Source organism: Peromyscus eremicus, chromosome 4 (genome assembly GCF_949786415.1).
Source record: "Peromyscus eremicus chromosome 4, PerEre_H2_v1, whole genome shotgun sequence".
Lineage (NCBI taxonomy): Eukaryota > Metazoa > Chordata > Mammalia > Rodentia > Cricetidae > Peromyscus > Peromyscus eremicus.
In genome coordinates this window covers 143,500,700-143,517,233 of record NC_081419.1, presented here as the reverse complement: position 1 = coordinate 143,517,233, position 16,534 = coordinate 143,500,700, and the positions used below count along the sequence as shown (strand labels likewise).

The following is a 16,534-nucleotide window of genomic DNA, read 5'->3' as shown; positions in this document are numbered from 1 at the left end:
TCTCTGCCACCACGATCTGTTCCAGGTTCTTCAGTGATCGGGACATTTTGAGTCTTTGGGGTGTTTGCACCCTTATTGGAAGACTAGCATCATAAGTTACACATCGGGGGCTGGAGAGATGGCTCAGAGATTAAGAGCACTGACTGCTCTTCCAGAGGACCTGAGTTCAATTCCCAGCAGCCACATGGTGGCTCAAAACCATCTGGAATGAGATCTGGTGCCCTCTTCTGGCCTGCAGGCATACATGAAGGCAGAACACTGTATACATAATAAATAAAAAAAAACCTTTAAAAATAATATAAAAAAATAAGTTGCACATCTGGGAAGAAAAGACTGAGGCTCAGAGAGAAGTGGTCCTGGTGGGATTTGGGGTCAGGTATGATGGATGTGAAGTCTCTTCTGAACTCTGAGACTCAGGACAAGAATGTTTCAGATTAGCTGGGAGCCTACTATGATTCTGGTTGTAGATGTCAACAATCTCTTTAATCTTCATCATGGCCCTATGAAGAAGACAATGGTTGGTTCTACTTGATCAGTGGCTAGTCAAATGAAATATCTATCCTACTTAGCTTTAATTGCCAACTTGATACAACCCAGAGTCATCTGAGAGGAGAAGCTTCAGTTGAGGAATTGCTTAGATCCAGTTGGTTGATAGGAATATCTGTGCGTGATTTCTTGATTATTAATTGAGAGGAGGGTCCAGTCCATTGTGGGCTATACCATTTGTGGTGGTTTGAATAAAAATGGCTCCATAGGTTCATGGGGAGTGGCGTGATTGGAGGTGTGGCTCTGATGAAGTAGATGTTGGAGGAAGTGTGTCACAGGGAGGTGGGCTTTGAGGTTTCAGAAGCTCAAGCCAGGCCCGGTGGCACTCTCTTCCCACTGCCTGCTGATATGGATGTAGGACTCTCAGCTACCTCTACAGCACTATGTCTGCCTGCACGCCACCATGTTTTATGCCGTGATAATAATGGACTAAACCTCAGAAACTGTAAGCCAGCCCCAATTAAATGTTTCCTTGTAAGAGTTACCACGGTCATGGTGTCTCTTTACAGCAGTAGAAACCTCGACTAAGACACCACTCCTTGGGCACATAGTCCTTGGTTATATTTTAAAAAAGGTAGATAGGGGCTAGAAGATGGCTCAATAGTTAAGAGCACTGGTGTTCTTCCAGAGGACTCAGATTTAATTCCTAGCACCCACATGGCAGCTCACACCCATTTGTAACTCCAGTCCTAGGGCATCCGATACCCTTTTCTGGCCTCTATGGGCACTGTACACACATGCCTCACAGACATACATATGGGCAAAATAGCCCCCAAATTAAAAAAAAACCTAGCTAAAAATGACTCCGGGAGTGAGCCAGAGAGTGACCTAGCAGACGGTGTTCCTCCATAGTTCCTGCCTACAGGCTTCTGTTGAGTGCCTGCTCTGACTTCTTTCAATGATGGGTTGTAACCTGGACACATAATCCAAAATGAACTTTTCTCTTCAGAGTATTTGGTTTTTGGTTTTTGGTCATAGTGTTTTTTATCACAGCAACAGAATGTAACTAGGACAGTAGCCAACTGAGACAGATATTTGAAAGCAATTATCATTCATTTTTCATCAATGATATTAATTTCAGAAGCTAGCATTTGAAGCCCCGCCCAATATTCATGCATGGGAAAGGAAGCATGCCATAGACTTGAACCAGGGAGGCCAGTCTCCAGACTCCAGATGCTTCTGGTATAATAGAAAGGAATCATGGTCAGACAATATCACTTATGATTGATGCCTGCTTCATAGGGCCATACCCAGACCCATGTCAATAGCCCACCAGGATAAAAACATCTTCAGTTCCTGTTTAGAGAGAGCCATTTCTGGTCCCTAGGCTCCCATCTTTATGACTCTACGTGCCAAAGTGAATGTAAGTAATTCAGGTTCCGGTCTGTGTTTTGTTCAAACTCAATTCATATTCCACATGGAACATAGATTTGGGGGCTGATCCAAGATTAGAGAAGAAAGATATTTTGGGCTAGTGGGCATCTAAATATATGTCCCACTCTCGAGACATTTCCCCTGTTCAAATTCTACACATTCCTCTCCAAAGACCCAAGTACCCCAGCCCTCAGTGACCTAGCCAACCCTCCTGCACCACCCCACAGGAGTGGCCCTTGGGAGGTCCCAGAGGTCTAAGACCACAAGCTCTGATGGAGGTGTTTGAGCCCAGTTGCAACATTTACTGGAAGAGTGACTCCAGAAGAGTCCCTTGAACTCTTCGAACTCCATTTTTCTTAACTGTAATAAAAGTAAAGATCAGCCAAACCACCGTTTTTAGAAGCTGCTGGGAGGACTCAAAAGCAGCTCTGGAAACTGCTTAAGTTTGGGCTTAGCAGACACGGAGTGCTCAACAGATATCAGTGTTGGCTAATGCCTTCGGCCTCACTTATTCCTTGCCTAGTTTCATTCACTCATGTATGTATGTGTGCATGAATAAATGATTTAGTACATGCATGTGCACCTACATGTGTGTGGGATACACATGTATGTGTGTGTGCACATGTAGAGACCAAGCTTTGATACTGGATGTCTTCCTGTAGCACTTTTCATCTTGATTTTTGAGACAGCATCTCTCACTGAACCTTGAACTTGCGCATTGGGCTAGTCTAGCAGGGCAGTGAACCCCAGGATGCTCTTGTCTCTGCCTCTCCGGTGCTGGGGTTAGAGATTCATGCTGCCACGCTTGGCTTTTTAAGTGGATGCAGGGGACCCAGTGTCATTTCATGCAATATGCATCTGGATGACCACTGAAATGAGTGAAGGTGCCAGTAAGGGGAGGACACAGGCTAAAACCTTAGGTGACGCGAAGGGATCACAACTTACTTCCCATCATCTCCCCCTCTTGCCTCCTGATCACTTCTCTTGGGCTCCTGTGTTTCCTCTGTCTCACTCCTCACAGGGCCTTGGCACACAAATCCCCTCTGACCTGGATCACACTTCCTGTTCAGGCACTGACACCTAGCTGTCCTTCACGTCTGACCTGACAGTCTCCCCAACCTTCCCTCCCAGGTCAAAGCCCCTTCTAGGGACTCTTAGAGGCACACGGGTCTCCCCTTGGTGGCATTTCTCATCAGCATGTTTTGTTCCCTTGTGATTGTGTGACTGTCATCTGACTTTTTGCTTTGACTGGAGCACCATGAGACGACAGTGTCACCATTGGCTCGTGTCTACAGCATCCTGTTTAGGGTCTGTAACAAGGCAGATGCTCAACAAATACTCGTTGAATTAAAAAATAGATCAGTATTATAACCCTGTTATTAATATAGAAATGACTTTTAACATACGTAATGATGGAGAATGAGATCACTTCTACTTGGGAAACCCCAGGGAAATGGCTTTGATTTGAGATGAGGCTCCCAGTGCTACTGCCCTGGCCTGCCAGGAGTCCTGGGTGGTAATGTATGGAAGTGTGCAAGTCCTGAAACCAAAGCCTACAGCTATTCTGTTTAATCAGTAAAGGAGAAGCCAATGCCTGGGGCTGGGGAGCTGGCTCAAGCTGGTAAAGGGCTTGCCATGCAAACATGAAGACCGGAGCTGGTCCCCAACACTTGTGTACAAACCAGGCAGGCGACTGCCTCCAGTGTCTTGGTGTGATCTGCCGTCTTCCCGGAGACCTCGTCTGTCCTGGTGCTGCTTGGCTGGTCTCAGCACAGAGGGACTCCTGGTGTGTTTTCTGCCTCTATCCCACAATTCCTCCAGTGGCAAATGGTAGATTACATAGGTACATTTGGCTTGTGGCTATGGACACTGGGAAGATGAAGAGGCCATCTGTGATGAGAACTTGTCTGACGTGGATTCTGCTGTAACTGTCAGGAGGTATCACATACTGGAAGAGAGGCGAAATCAGACACATCTCCTTCCATTTCTCATCTTGAGACAAGGTCACAAGTAGCCCAGGCTGACCCTGAACTCACTATGTAGCCAGTGGTGACCTTGAACTCCACTGCTGATACTATAGGTGCACATCACCATGTCTGGCTTATATGGTGCTGGGGGTGGAACCCAGGGATTCAAGCATTCTTGGCAAGCACTCTACTCACTCAGCTACGTCCTTAGCCCCTCAACCCATTTTTCTTGTCAAGAGCCCGTATCTTAGCAGGCTCACTCCCAGGATAACTGACTGATGGCCATGAGGTTGCCATTGACTCTAATCATGTCTTGAGAGTCCCATCTCCTGATACTGCTCAGTGGCAATTAAATTTCACCAAAATTTTTGAAGGTGACACTCAAGAGCCTTTCCTGAGCTCCCATAAAGGCCCTGGCGAGCCTGCATTGTGACACTTCATGTCTATCTGGCAAACACCTGCACCTGGGACTTGCCAGTCTTGCTTGTGTCAGCCTTGGGTTTTTGAAGAGCACAGAACACATGGGAAGTGCTTGCAGGGGGCAAACAGAAAGTACTTGACTATGGTGCCTGAGTGAATGAGGAGAGCGTCACATGGTAGTCTATCTGGGCCATGAAGCAATCCATTAAGGGTCAATGTCACTGTACAGGGGTCTGGCTGAGCCATGGACCTTTGTATGTTGGTAAGGATATCGAGTGGCTTGTGAGAGCTAAAGTTGGCTTAGACTTTAGAGCTTCAGGGGGGACAGTATTTTTGGGCTCCTAGCTTTCTAGGCAGTGTTCAAGTGTTCAAGAACATCCCACTGTTTGTAATAAGCGTAACTGAGGTATAGCCACCCGTAGTTTATTTCATTTGTTTTATTTTTAACCAGTTGCATGTTGTGATCATGTTGACGGTATTGAAGTGCATCCAGTTTTTTTTTTTTTTTGTGGGGTGTGTGTGTGTGTGTGTGTGTGTGTGTGTGTGTGTGTGTGTACTTTCTCACTCACGCATGTTTGTGTAAACAGTGGCAGGTGCGGGCGTGCTGTGTGCACATGTGAGAGTTGGATGACCACGTCTCGAGACTGTCAAAGGCAGACTCTCTTATTGTTTGATCCTTTGACACATGCACAGGGCAGCTGCCCACAAGCTTCTGGAGCTCCTCCTGTTTCTGCCTCTCATCTCCTCACAGAGCACCGGATTAAAGACACAGGCCGCTGCCTCCGGCTTTACATGGCTTCTGGGCATCAAACCCAGGTCCTCGCACTTACCAAACAAGCAAGCGCTTTACCCACTGAGCCACTTCCCCAGCCTCTAACCCAGACCTGAAACATCAGCCCCTGAAGATGTGACACACTTGGAAGGCACTGAGCTCAGAAACACTGGGAGTTCAGTGTGCAGTGACATCGGGATGAATGCAGGAGGCTGGTACTATGTGAACAGCCCTGAGTATAGACCCTGAGGATCTGGCTCGGTGTTACAGCTCTGCCCCCTGCTGCTGTGGATCTCAGGTTCCTGGTGCCCCTTCTCTGATGAGCCTGGGGTTTCTTATCTCTGAAAGGAGAATGATATCTCCTTTGCAGATCTGCTGTGAGTATTGAACAAATATCATCGGTCCAGATGTGTTAGGGACGTTATCATTGATTAAATATCCTCGGGATTAGCACACAGGTGCCATTTTACCAGTTGTACCCACACTGGGGCTCGCGCCCTTATGGGAGAGAGATGGGAAACAGGAGGAGGGTGTGGACTGTGGAAGGAGGAGACTGTCAAAGACACTGGGTGATCATCTCAGCCCAGCGTGTTGGGAACTTCTCTGGTCACTGCCCAAACCCCAGAAGCTCCCCCTGACAAGTCCTCAGCAAACCTGGCTGGCTGGCACTTTAGAAATTATGGACTGCTTTTCTGTTCTAGGCGAGGGCAGCCCAATGAACCCACAGCTCTTCCGTAGTTGAGAGTGGTGTATTGCTGGAAGAACTGAGTCCCTAGTGTCGTGAAGATCGAGGGGACAAAGAACCCAGGAGATGGGACTTCTGTCTCCATCAGTCTTGCCAAACCGGTCACTTGGAAGTTGGATCTGGTGTCCGATATGCCATGTTTAGCTTGAAGAGTGTTCAAAACAATACCAACCAACCAACCCAGAACACGCTAATGACACTCATCGACGGAATCATCAAATGTCTTCCCACAAAGACGAGGATTTCCTTGTTCCATGTTAAAGCTACCCAGGGCTCCTTGCTTTAATTTGCCACAGTTGTGCCCAGCCTGCTGGGTTTGTGTGCCACCTCCTGGCTCTTGGGTGCTTGCATTTGTCACTCCTGGATATTTTAATGCAAGCATGTAATTCTGACTTTCGATAGGTACTCTGTAGGTCTTGACCCTGAGCAACACTTTCAAACCAAATTCGTGTTTACTTATGGCTGTGAGACATGGGTGGGTATAGGATGATTCCATGGAAAATCAAAGACCATGAAAAAGCCTATACAGCAGATCTGAAATCCAAGCACAGAGAGGCAAGCAGAAACAGGGTGTCTGTGAGTTCAAGACCAGCCTGGGATATATATATAGAGCCTATCACAAAAGACATAAAAGGGGAGATGAATGGGGATAGCAGGTAGGTGGGGAGGGGGGCTGGGTATATTCAAAGTACATAAAAATATTCTTGTGAAATGAATCAGTATGTACAATGGATTCCCCCCATCTAGTGCACGTGCACACATGCACGCTCGTGTACACACATGCTCTACACACACACACACACACACACACACACACACACTCTGGGAGTGAATCTTAGAGGTAGAGTTCTTATTTAGAATGTTTAAGACTCTGAGTTTAATTCCCAGCAATGCAAACCAACACATGCACACCAACAACTCACACATACCAATAGTTCCTGGTTCAGGAGTACTAGCTCTTAAAAGATAACAGGATTAGAGCAGACCTGTGTTAACTTTTATATCTAAAAGTCATGCAATCAGTCTGATAGAAACACAATTCACACTTGAATATATCATGTGCCTACAAGCTCTCACACGCAAATGCATAAACGCTTTAGGCAGGGAGAAAAACCACCCAATGATCTCCTGTATACTCCTGGCATTCTGAGTGTATATATTCCCTCTAGCCACAGAGTTTTCTGTACCTTGGGTGTGTTGACATCCCTCTCCCTTGCCAGATGAGCCTCCCATAACATTTACAAAGAGCCCACTGCAAAGCATGAAACACATAGATTTTCCACTAACTGCCGATCTTCCAGAGGAGAGTGGAGGAAAGGCAGCCGAGCAACAGTGGATCCTCTTATTTTGGTAGCCTAGCGCATCTCGCATCCCCCTGGCCTACATATCGTTTAACAAACTGCCCTGCGATTTTCGCGGGGCGTGGCATCCTCACTGATTTAAAATCCCCGCATTGCTCAAACTGCATTGTTCTTCATCAAGTTGAGTCGTTTTTATGTGAAGTGTCAAGCTCCCTAACAAATACCTCCTGCCAGACAAATCAAGTCCCTCGTCGGAGAGCCTCGGCTAAATAGTTTATAGCTTTAATCTGCTCACCGAGGTGTGCAGTCTATGACAGTAATTATAAATGCAAGGAGAAATTATAGCTGAATGCCTTAACAGCATTAGGAGCTGTTTGATGAACAATCATGAGCGCCTGCTCATTTCCAACAATAGAGGGCAAGTTAGTGTCAATGCATTAGAGAGATCTCAGTTCTGCATGGCTTTTTCTCGCATTTACCACGGAATGTCACTTGTCTCCTATAAAGTAGAAAAAAAAAAGCATCGTGGAAAGCTTTAAACTTGATAGTTAAAAAAAAAAACAGACAAAGAGAGAAATGCAGAGGAAAACGGTTTATCATCGCCACTCGTATTTTTCTGTTTTGTTTGGCGGCAGGTTGGCTTTAAAATGAGCTCATGGAAGGTAACTGCCTGTATACTTATGAGGGACCTTGAAAAAAAATCCCTCCCCAAGCCTTTCTTTAAAAATGCTTCTGTAGAGAAAGACTTCATTAAATGAAGGGCAAGTTGAAGATGATCTCCGGGAGCAGCCCCTCAACTGCGTGCTGTGTCCCTCAGCTGGCTTCCCCGCTTCTCCGTGCGTCTTCCGAACCTAATGACGCAATTTACTCTTTATTTTCCCTCCTCGCTTTTGCAGAAAGACGTTTTTAATTTAGCTGAAGAATTACACAAATGTATTTTAAAGACATAAATCCATATAAAAAATATGAGCTAATTAAAACATTGCACTCCCTGTCGCTCATGGAGTTTCAATTTAGCAAAAGGAAAAAAAAAAAAAGCCCAGAATCACGTCTGGTTAAATGAAAAGATGATAGTGATGGCAGACTGGGGTAAATTAAAAACAATGTTGATCTATATTAAAGCAGCGAATTACACACGTCAAGACCGAGTGCTCAGAAGTCCAAATGAGGGGAAAGTGTGACGGGGCGACGTGCCCAGGGAGGTAAGGCAGATCGCTCAGATGAAGTGAAAAAAAAATTAGAGAAGATTCTGATCGGTTCTTGTTATGTGAGACGGGACAGAGCCTCCCACATGACCCTGCTTCCTTGTTTCTCATTTTGTCTCCACCTGTGGCCATACCACCCTGAACACACTTGATCTCATCTTATTTTGTTCACCTAAGATGAATTCCTGAGAGTCAAGATGGTGTATACATATGTCCATGTGGGTCTGGGTGATGTCTTGTTAGATACTTTATAGAAATGTGAATCATACTAAAGGGGGGAATTAGAATGGCAGGAAGGAGGGTGCCCGCTTCACCCCATAGGTCATCCCTCAGTCCCCATATTTCTGTGTGATATTTCTGTTTTGGTTAACATCTGGCTCCGTGTATTATGTTGGTTTCCTGAGATCCAGGCACTCAGGGACACCATGGCTGTCTGTGCTTGCTCTGTGATGTCCATGGGGTAGTGGGATTGCAGAAGGGCACATTTCTTGTACTGCATCGCGTCATTAGGCCATTAGAATTGTGATTCCTTTATAGCCCGAGGTCCCTAGGAGTCCTGGGGGACCCTTGTTTTTGGCACAACTCTTACCCACAAACCTTTTCCCTGCATTGTCTGTCAGTCATACAGTGGACCCTCAACTCAGGCAAGGAGCAGGAGACCAAGAGCAGAAGATAGATGAACAGTGGATAGACACGTGGTGCTTGAGGTTGGGACGCCTACCTTTGCTGACTGTGTGTGAATGGAGGGATGATGGAAACCTATTTGCTGAGGATGTCCTTCCTTCAAAATGAGGATGCCGAGTGTAACCATTCTGACTCATAGGAAGAGGCCAATCAATGATAGTTCTGCTGTTGCTACCACAATCAAAGGCTGAAGTTTGCAAGGGGAACAACTATCTGGATATGAATCAGACATCTGAGAGGACTGTAGATTCCAGGTGCTTCCAGTGAGGCTGCAGGACACAGGAGGGCTGTGTCAGTTCTCCAGGGCTTACTTTTGTGGACTGGTTGAATACCAGGCATTCTGCAAGGTCATCATAGGCATTTCTGTAATTCTCAACTCCTTCCTATGTGCAGGGTATGATGTCCCCATTTTACAAATAAAATGGGGTTCACATGGTGGATGGTATGAAGTTGGAAGCCAGGGTGGATGACTTGAGCATCCAAAGCGTCCCCAGAATGAGTACTCCCATCTTTGTTTCCCTGGGACAGGGAAAGACTTCCTCCTGTGATCTCCACTCAGCAACTCCCCCTGAGTTGCTATCTACATATTTGCCACTGGCCTCCATGGCAGACTCTCGTTTTGGCCGTTATATTATTTCCTGGGACTACTACCATGTTTGCCGTGGGACAATGGCCTTCTTGATATGAGCTAATGCATAAATGAAGTTCAGAGGTAGTGGGACCTTGGGAAATGTAGTACTGTGCCTATAGCATTATTTCTTCGAATCAACCCATACTTTATAGGACTGTTTGTGAGCATAGCACAAAGGGATGCTTGTGAAGCAATTTCTGCAAATTCTGGCAGTTTGCTATTATAATCGATGTTCTTGCTGGCTCACTGCTATGCCCTATCACTAGATAGAATGTGGTACATGGTAAAACACAACCAACATTTGCTGAGGGGTGGAAGGACCAGGGGGAGGGAGGAGGATGGAAATAAGGGACTTTCTTTAATGGATAGAGAAATGGTGGGTACCTCTTTTATAGGCTTTAATGACTCCAGCCTGTTGGGCTCTTTCTAGATTGGCATGTAATCTACATGATTAATAATGACAGAAATACAGGTTTCCATGTTAAAAATTACTCTCATGCAAACAATGACTCCTTTTTGAAAATAAAACTATAGTCCACATGATATTTGGGACACAGCTATACTAAGACTCTGTGGTTTATCTGAAGGGCAAGTTCAACTGGATTAGACGTCCATCCTTTATCTTATCTGGCAGCCTTCCATGCATTTCACCCTGAACATACATTTTCATCAAGCCATCCATAACAGAAGTGGCAGGTAGCTTGTTGGACTAGAATACATTTCTGCCAGCAATCTCAAGGTTAGGTGTGCTGTTAAATGCGTACACTATATTACGTGGTAATGACTATAATTTGAAGTCCTTATGCATTTGAGACTCAATGATTTACTCTCTGTTTAATTCTAGTGAAGAGCAAGAGACTTTTAAAGGTATACACAAATACATGCTGAAATTGTTTTAGATTAGTTATGTCCTAAAAGAGGGGATGCCCATTTAATACTTTTGAAGGAATTTTAAGTGAAAATTTGGCTTTGCTACTTGGTAGAGTGTTCACAGGATTCAAGGGAGGCACAGGAAAGGAGAGAAAATTCAGGTCAGAATTCATGTAATTTAGAAACACATCAATATGGAAAACTCTTGAATATCCCATCATACCCTGATGTTTTTCTAAAATACATGTCATTATTCACACATTGCATCATCCTCCATATCAGCTAAGATTAGAATTCCAGATGACAGTAGAATCCTGTGACCATGTAAAACCATCAAGTTTTTTCTTTTATAATAAAGTATGTAAAATTAAACACAATGAAAACAAACTATCCTATGCCTTAGCTCTAAGAAGTGGGCAGGACCTCCATTAATGACTCTGGTTGAGTGCTCTTTCCTAGAGGAGCCAAGGTTCGAGACACCACCTTGTCGCACATGGGAGCAAACATTTAAGCAGACTGGAATAGTTTCCCTCTAAACACAAACACAACCAGCACCCACAGTCTCTCTTCAACCCACATGACACACTCTCCTTGGGTGGAATGACTCCAGACCTCTGATGTCAACCCAACCCTGTCTGACATCCCAGCAAGTCAGTGAATGCACGAAGACAGAGCTTTGCTATTCTATATAATGATAACACTGTCATAAATTAGAAGCATTTATTCTGTACAAATATGGACAGATGAAAAAATAGCAATCTTACCCATGTGTTTTTTGGATTTACATTTTGGAATAGCCTTTGCATATTCCCCCAATTATGGGCTGATTTTCACTTCTCTAGCACAAATAGTGGACGGTTCAGATTCTGACTCAGGGTGACTGAAACCTTCCTTTCCCTCCCTTCTCCTTATTAACATATCGCAGTTAAAAAATGATTACAGACCTAACAGGTGGAAAATTGGTCTTTATTATAGCACAAAATAAACATCGCCTATTTGTTCTCTTCACTGTGGTTTGGACCCACAATTATTAAATTTGAAACATACTTCTTGTCTCTAGGTACTTTATGTATGTCCACCTTTTTTTTTCAAGGACCAGAAGAGCATAATGGCTAATTACATAAAAATTTAAAATGTGATATGGTGAATAAATAGCATGTGGTGGAACCCCGAGCTCACGTGTGGGTTCAACAGATGCGAAATAGTTTTCCATTCAATAAGGTAAGATGTACAGTCATGCTTGGAAAGCCAGAGATGAATCTGCCCGGCACATTTAATTGTCATGATAAAAGCATGCAGACAACATGGGTGGTCTTCACTGGAACCCACCCAAATCGGAAGCATGGATTCCCACCCAGAGGCTGGAGTGTCAAGCCAAGCGTGTTTTCCTTTCCTTTTCTTTCCTCTTGACCATCCTCATACTCTGAACCTCTCTGCCTCTGTGAGGTGCACTCTGAGTCATGCCATAGAAGGACCCTTCTCTACTGGGAACTCCCCTGCCGTTCACACCTGTAGAGCTTGACCTGAAAGTCTCCTGTGTAAAATAAATGCTTTGAGAACAGGGGGTGGTGAGGCTCATATGCTAAGCGAATACCAGCTTTCCATACTTTGTCATGAATTAATTAAGAGCAAATACATAATGCTGTGGGACATAAGCTGGGGCGGGCGGGGGGAAATGCAGAAGCTTTAGTTTATGTTGGGTCCTTGTGTTGGGGTGTAGCCCCAGGCAGAGGTCAATCTAAATATGTGTTGGGGTCCCTAGAGTATGGGGGTGTCATGCTGGAGGGGAGAGAAAAGGAAGTAGAGGAATCCTATGTGAGAGGTTTGTTGACATCCAGCCTTGCTTATGCTCAACATTTGAACACAGCCTATGTGACTAATCTGCTAAGGCATTTGCCTTTGGTCTCTGTCCTTTCTCCTGGAGGTGATGTAAGTAACCTGGGTACTGGTAACTATACAAGGCTTGAACTTCTATGATACATGGTACAAATTCTTTTCTTTTCTCCTTCCGGTACTGGAGCTTGAAGCCAGGACCTTTTGCATGCCCGGCCAGTGCTTTGCTACCTATGCACCCCCAGCTCAATAAAAAATACCTTGAAGCTGTGGGATGGACCCTACGCATTTGACCACATGTGGGTTGCAAGGCATCCATTTCTATATGCAAAATAAACTCTCAGGGATGCTTTGCATCTGTCTTTGTTCACGGTGGACGCGATCCCGAGTTTACCCTAACGAAAACCGGAACAAAAGCCTCCTCCATTCTCATCTCCCTGTTCCGCAGAGAACAGTGCATCTCAACTCTTCCCCTTAAGGGGTACCTGCTCTTCTGTAGGAAAATGAATGTAGGAAAGAAACAGGGAATGCGTGGAAAGGTAGCCATTGATAAAAGTCAGCTACAGAATGCATTCATTGCAAGGACCATAAAGATAACATTGAACCATTCGTGAACTGATTACGCTATCTCTGTATATGATGGGCCCTCCATCTTCACTCTGGTGCTCACCTCTTCCCCACTCTATGTCAGCATTGCTGTGGGAAGGCAGATGGCAAAATGGAATCTAGTCCTCTTGGAGGTCAGGCCTTAGGTCGCTAAGGGAACTGTGTGTTCTGGGGCTCAAGAAGCAAACATGAGCCTCACCTGTCTAAGATGCACTGTATCCTACTTCCGTACTAACCTGAAGGACATGGGGGAATAGCTGGGACATCATGTTCTGTCTTTTGTAAAAGTTAAGTTCATGCCAGCAAGCTACAGTCTTGCGTGGCCTCGGGAGATACCCTCTGCCTGTAAGCAGACCCATCTCCTTTGAACATGCTCCTCACAAGGCCACGGTCACCAGCACCTGGGAGCAAACCCATACCTGCAGAACTATTCTTCATCCACGTCTGTTACAAACTGAGAATGGTGTTCGGGTGACTTGCTGTGCGTTTTGCTTAGGTGGAGTTTTACTGCATGTTTGCTCACAAATGTCCGACTGCACAACTTACACTTGAATTTAGAGTCTGTGTCCTCTTCACCAGCTATTGTTTCCGGAGACCTCTGAGCCGACGACACCCGGGAGATCTCCTGCTCCGCCTTGCTTGGCTGGTCAGCTGCCATCCGGGTCATGTCCTTCATTTGGAAGCCCAGGTGAGACTCTAAGTGGCTGATGTAAGTAGAAGGGGTTCTGAACTGGGATGCACAGTCACTGCAGTAAAAGATGGGGTGCCCTTTGTCCATGTTTTTCAGGAATTTTGTCCCACCTGTTTTCCTAAGTTGATACTTGACATTGGCCAGCCAGTGGCTGATTGTGGTCATTGAGAGTCCTGTGAACTTTGAGATTTGCATCCGCTCTTGTGGGCCCAGGTCAGAAAGCAGATATTTGCCCTCTGATGTCTGGAAGAGGCTCGAGGCAAACTGAGCTTGCAGGATGAGAAGGTGCTGGGGGTTCCAGTTGGACTGCCTGCCTTTTCTTTTGTGCAAAGTTGAGACTTCGCCGGAAACATCCTCAAAGCGCCTGACATCCATTTCCAGCTTCATAGGCGGGACCCTCGAGGAAGCAGCTGGCTTTGGGGTGGTGGCTTTGGGGAGCACCTTGACCATATCGGCAATGTCACACAGAGCATGCTTCTGAGGTGGGGACGTGCAGGATTGTGCTTGCGAGGACTCGGCTCTCTTGCTCTTGGACTTGGTCAGGTCAATGGGCTGGTCGCTGTTCTCAAACAGGTAGTGTCGGGACACACTGGCCGGCCTAGTGGAGGTGGGACTTATGACCGGCTTGTCCACCACGCTGAGACTGGACTTATGGAACATGGAGATTGTGCTTGAGTTGGGGCTGGAGCAGGAAGGTGAGCGCAAGGGCTCTGTAGCTTTGCCCAGGTGGTTGTTCAGGACTGACTGCAGGGCGCTGAGTGGGTTGATGCAAGGCAGGGCCGGGGTGTGGTTGGCCGGTGCACATCCGTTGCTCACAGAGGACACTGGTTCTAACGGCTCTGGTTTCTCTTTGAGCAGTTTCTCTTCCTCCTTCAGGGGACAGGGCTCCGCCTTTCTGGATTCTGCAGGTGGTTCGATTTTGGAGAAAGGCTCCCCCTCAGACTGGCTAAAAGATGTCGCCTCTTCGTGGGGACTTTCCTTCCCACACTCCTTCACGACTTCATCTCTGTCTTCTGTCTCCTTCTTAACTTGAGTGTACAGGGCCAGGTTTGTGGGCACAGGGCCAAGCGGCATGACTTTCCACTTGGGTGCAATGGGCCTCAGCTTGTTGGCGAGGTTGGGTCTGATTTGCAGTATCTGGGAGCCCATTGCCATGGGTGGCTTGGCGCCCTCTGACAGCTGGTAGGCTGCGTGGATACTTGGGTATGCGCTCCAGCTGGGAGCACCATTTTGGGCCTTGTTGATGGCTGTGGTCACTGTATTTTCCAGTGACTTTAAAATGTCCCCACCACCCTTTGAGCCATCTTCCAAGTCCTCCTCTCTTAGATACTGGTATTTTATGGTAGGGTCGAGAGGCTTCCGTAGAGGGTCCTCATATTCCTCGCTTTTCATACCTTGCTCTTCTTCATTGATCTCCTCTGCCTTCTCCTTCTTACTCTCTTTCTTTGACTCAGTGGTAGAGGCCGTACAGTCAGAGGCAGAGTTACTTGACGGCTTGGGGGCCAGAGAATCACTGCTTGGAGTCTCAGACAGAGACTGCATTTTCTCCACGGCCAGCGGGTCCAACACCAGCTGCTTTCCTTTCTTGGAGGCGGAGCTGGTGACTTTGAGAAAGTGGCCTGTGACCATCATGTGGGTGGTGAGTTGCTGCAAGGTGTCATGAGAACTGCCACACTCCATACACTTTAAGATCTGGGACTTGCAGGCCTCGAACTGCCAGGTGTAGCTGGCTCCGTTCTGGTAGCCGTAACGGCTGTTGGAGGGCAGCTGCAGGTTGGCGTTTTTCTGGGAAGAAAATGAATCTGCAAGTGACCCTGTGGTGGAGTCCGGGGAGCAAGGCCTGTTGACATCGAAAACACGCTTCTTGGCTGGTGTGACCATTTTAGAGGAAATGGTTGGTACCGGTTCCTTCAAAGGCACTTTTTGGTAATGTTTTGTCTTTATCATGTGGACGCTCAAATCTTGCAGGGAATCGAAGGAGTCACCGCAAAACATACATTTCAGGACCTTTTGAGCATCCTCTTTGTCCATGTCTTGGAAGGCCCTTTTCCGGGGCTTTGAGTAGCTTGTGGATCTGAGCTTATCTTTTTTGCGGTTGTCATCTTGATAGTGGCCCGTCTCATTCATGTGCACGGTCAGCTCCACCAGAGTGTCGTAGGCTGCGCTGCACTGCCTGCAGCGGAACCTGCTGGCTCCGGTGAACACCGAACCACACATCTTACTGCTCTGCCGGTACAGCTGCACGGAGCTGAATAGGCTGGGCTTCGAGACAGACCGGGAGGGCAAGTTCTGCTGGAGGCTTTTGGACAGGGCGTCTTGGTGCCAATCAAAATCATTCTTGCTGCTGCTGGTGCGGGTGTCACAATTCCGTCTCTCGCTGTTGGATAATTTGAAGCCGAGGCCCAGGCCTGACCAGTAGGAATCTGACAGGATGTTGGCATAGACGGCTGTCATTTTATCCATGCAGTTATGGGGTTCGCTTGGAAGCTTGGGGTGAGCATTTGCTTTCTTGTCCGAGGCCTCTCGGCCACAGATGCTCTTGATCTCGGACACCTGGTCGCTGGCATCGCTCAGAAGAGATTCGTTTTCTGCGTCCTGGTTGGACAGGTGGCTCCCTGGAGAGTTCTGGCAGCTGAAGTAGCCTTTCTGCTCTGGGACTGTTTCTAGTTCCTCATCTGTACCAGCGTCGTTGCTGCCCTGTTGGTGAGCCACCGAACCACTGTCCTCCTCCTCCTCCTCTTCCTCCTTTATTTCCTCCTCTTCCTTCAGCACTTCCTCCTGGGCATAGCCTGCAAGAGACACAGAGAGCTGGACTAAACACAGTGGCTCACACAGTCCATCCCCATGTCGCTGCTTCCCCAGGCTGAACTGAACAGCAATTTAATCTAT

The 16,534-nt window shown here is 46.7% G+C and overlaps 1 protein-coding gene across 2 annotated transcripts in view; it reads right to left on the bottom strand.

Moving 5' to 3' along the window:
* Positions 1-16,534, bottom strand: part of Tshz2 (teashirt zinc finger homeobox 2) — a 456,244-nt gene that overhangs the window by 176,311 nt on the left and 263,399 nt on the right. Inside the window, exon 2 of one of the 2 annotated variants that reach the window (XM_059261977.1) lies at positions 13,374-16,434. In XM_059261977.1, the coding sequence (XP_059117960.1) occupies positions 13,382-16,434 (3,053 nt within the window). In that variant the 3' untranslated portion in view covers positions 13,374-13,381. The remainder of the gene's footprint in view (positions 1-13,373; positions 16,435-16,534) is intronic. The other variant, XM_059261978.1, reaches the window with a different exon arrangement.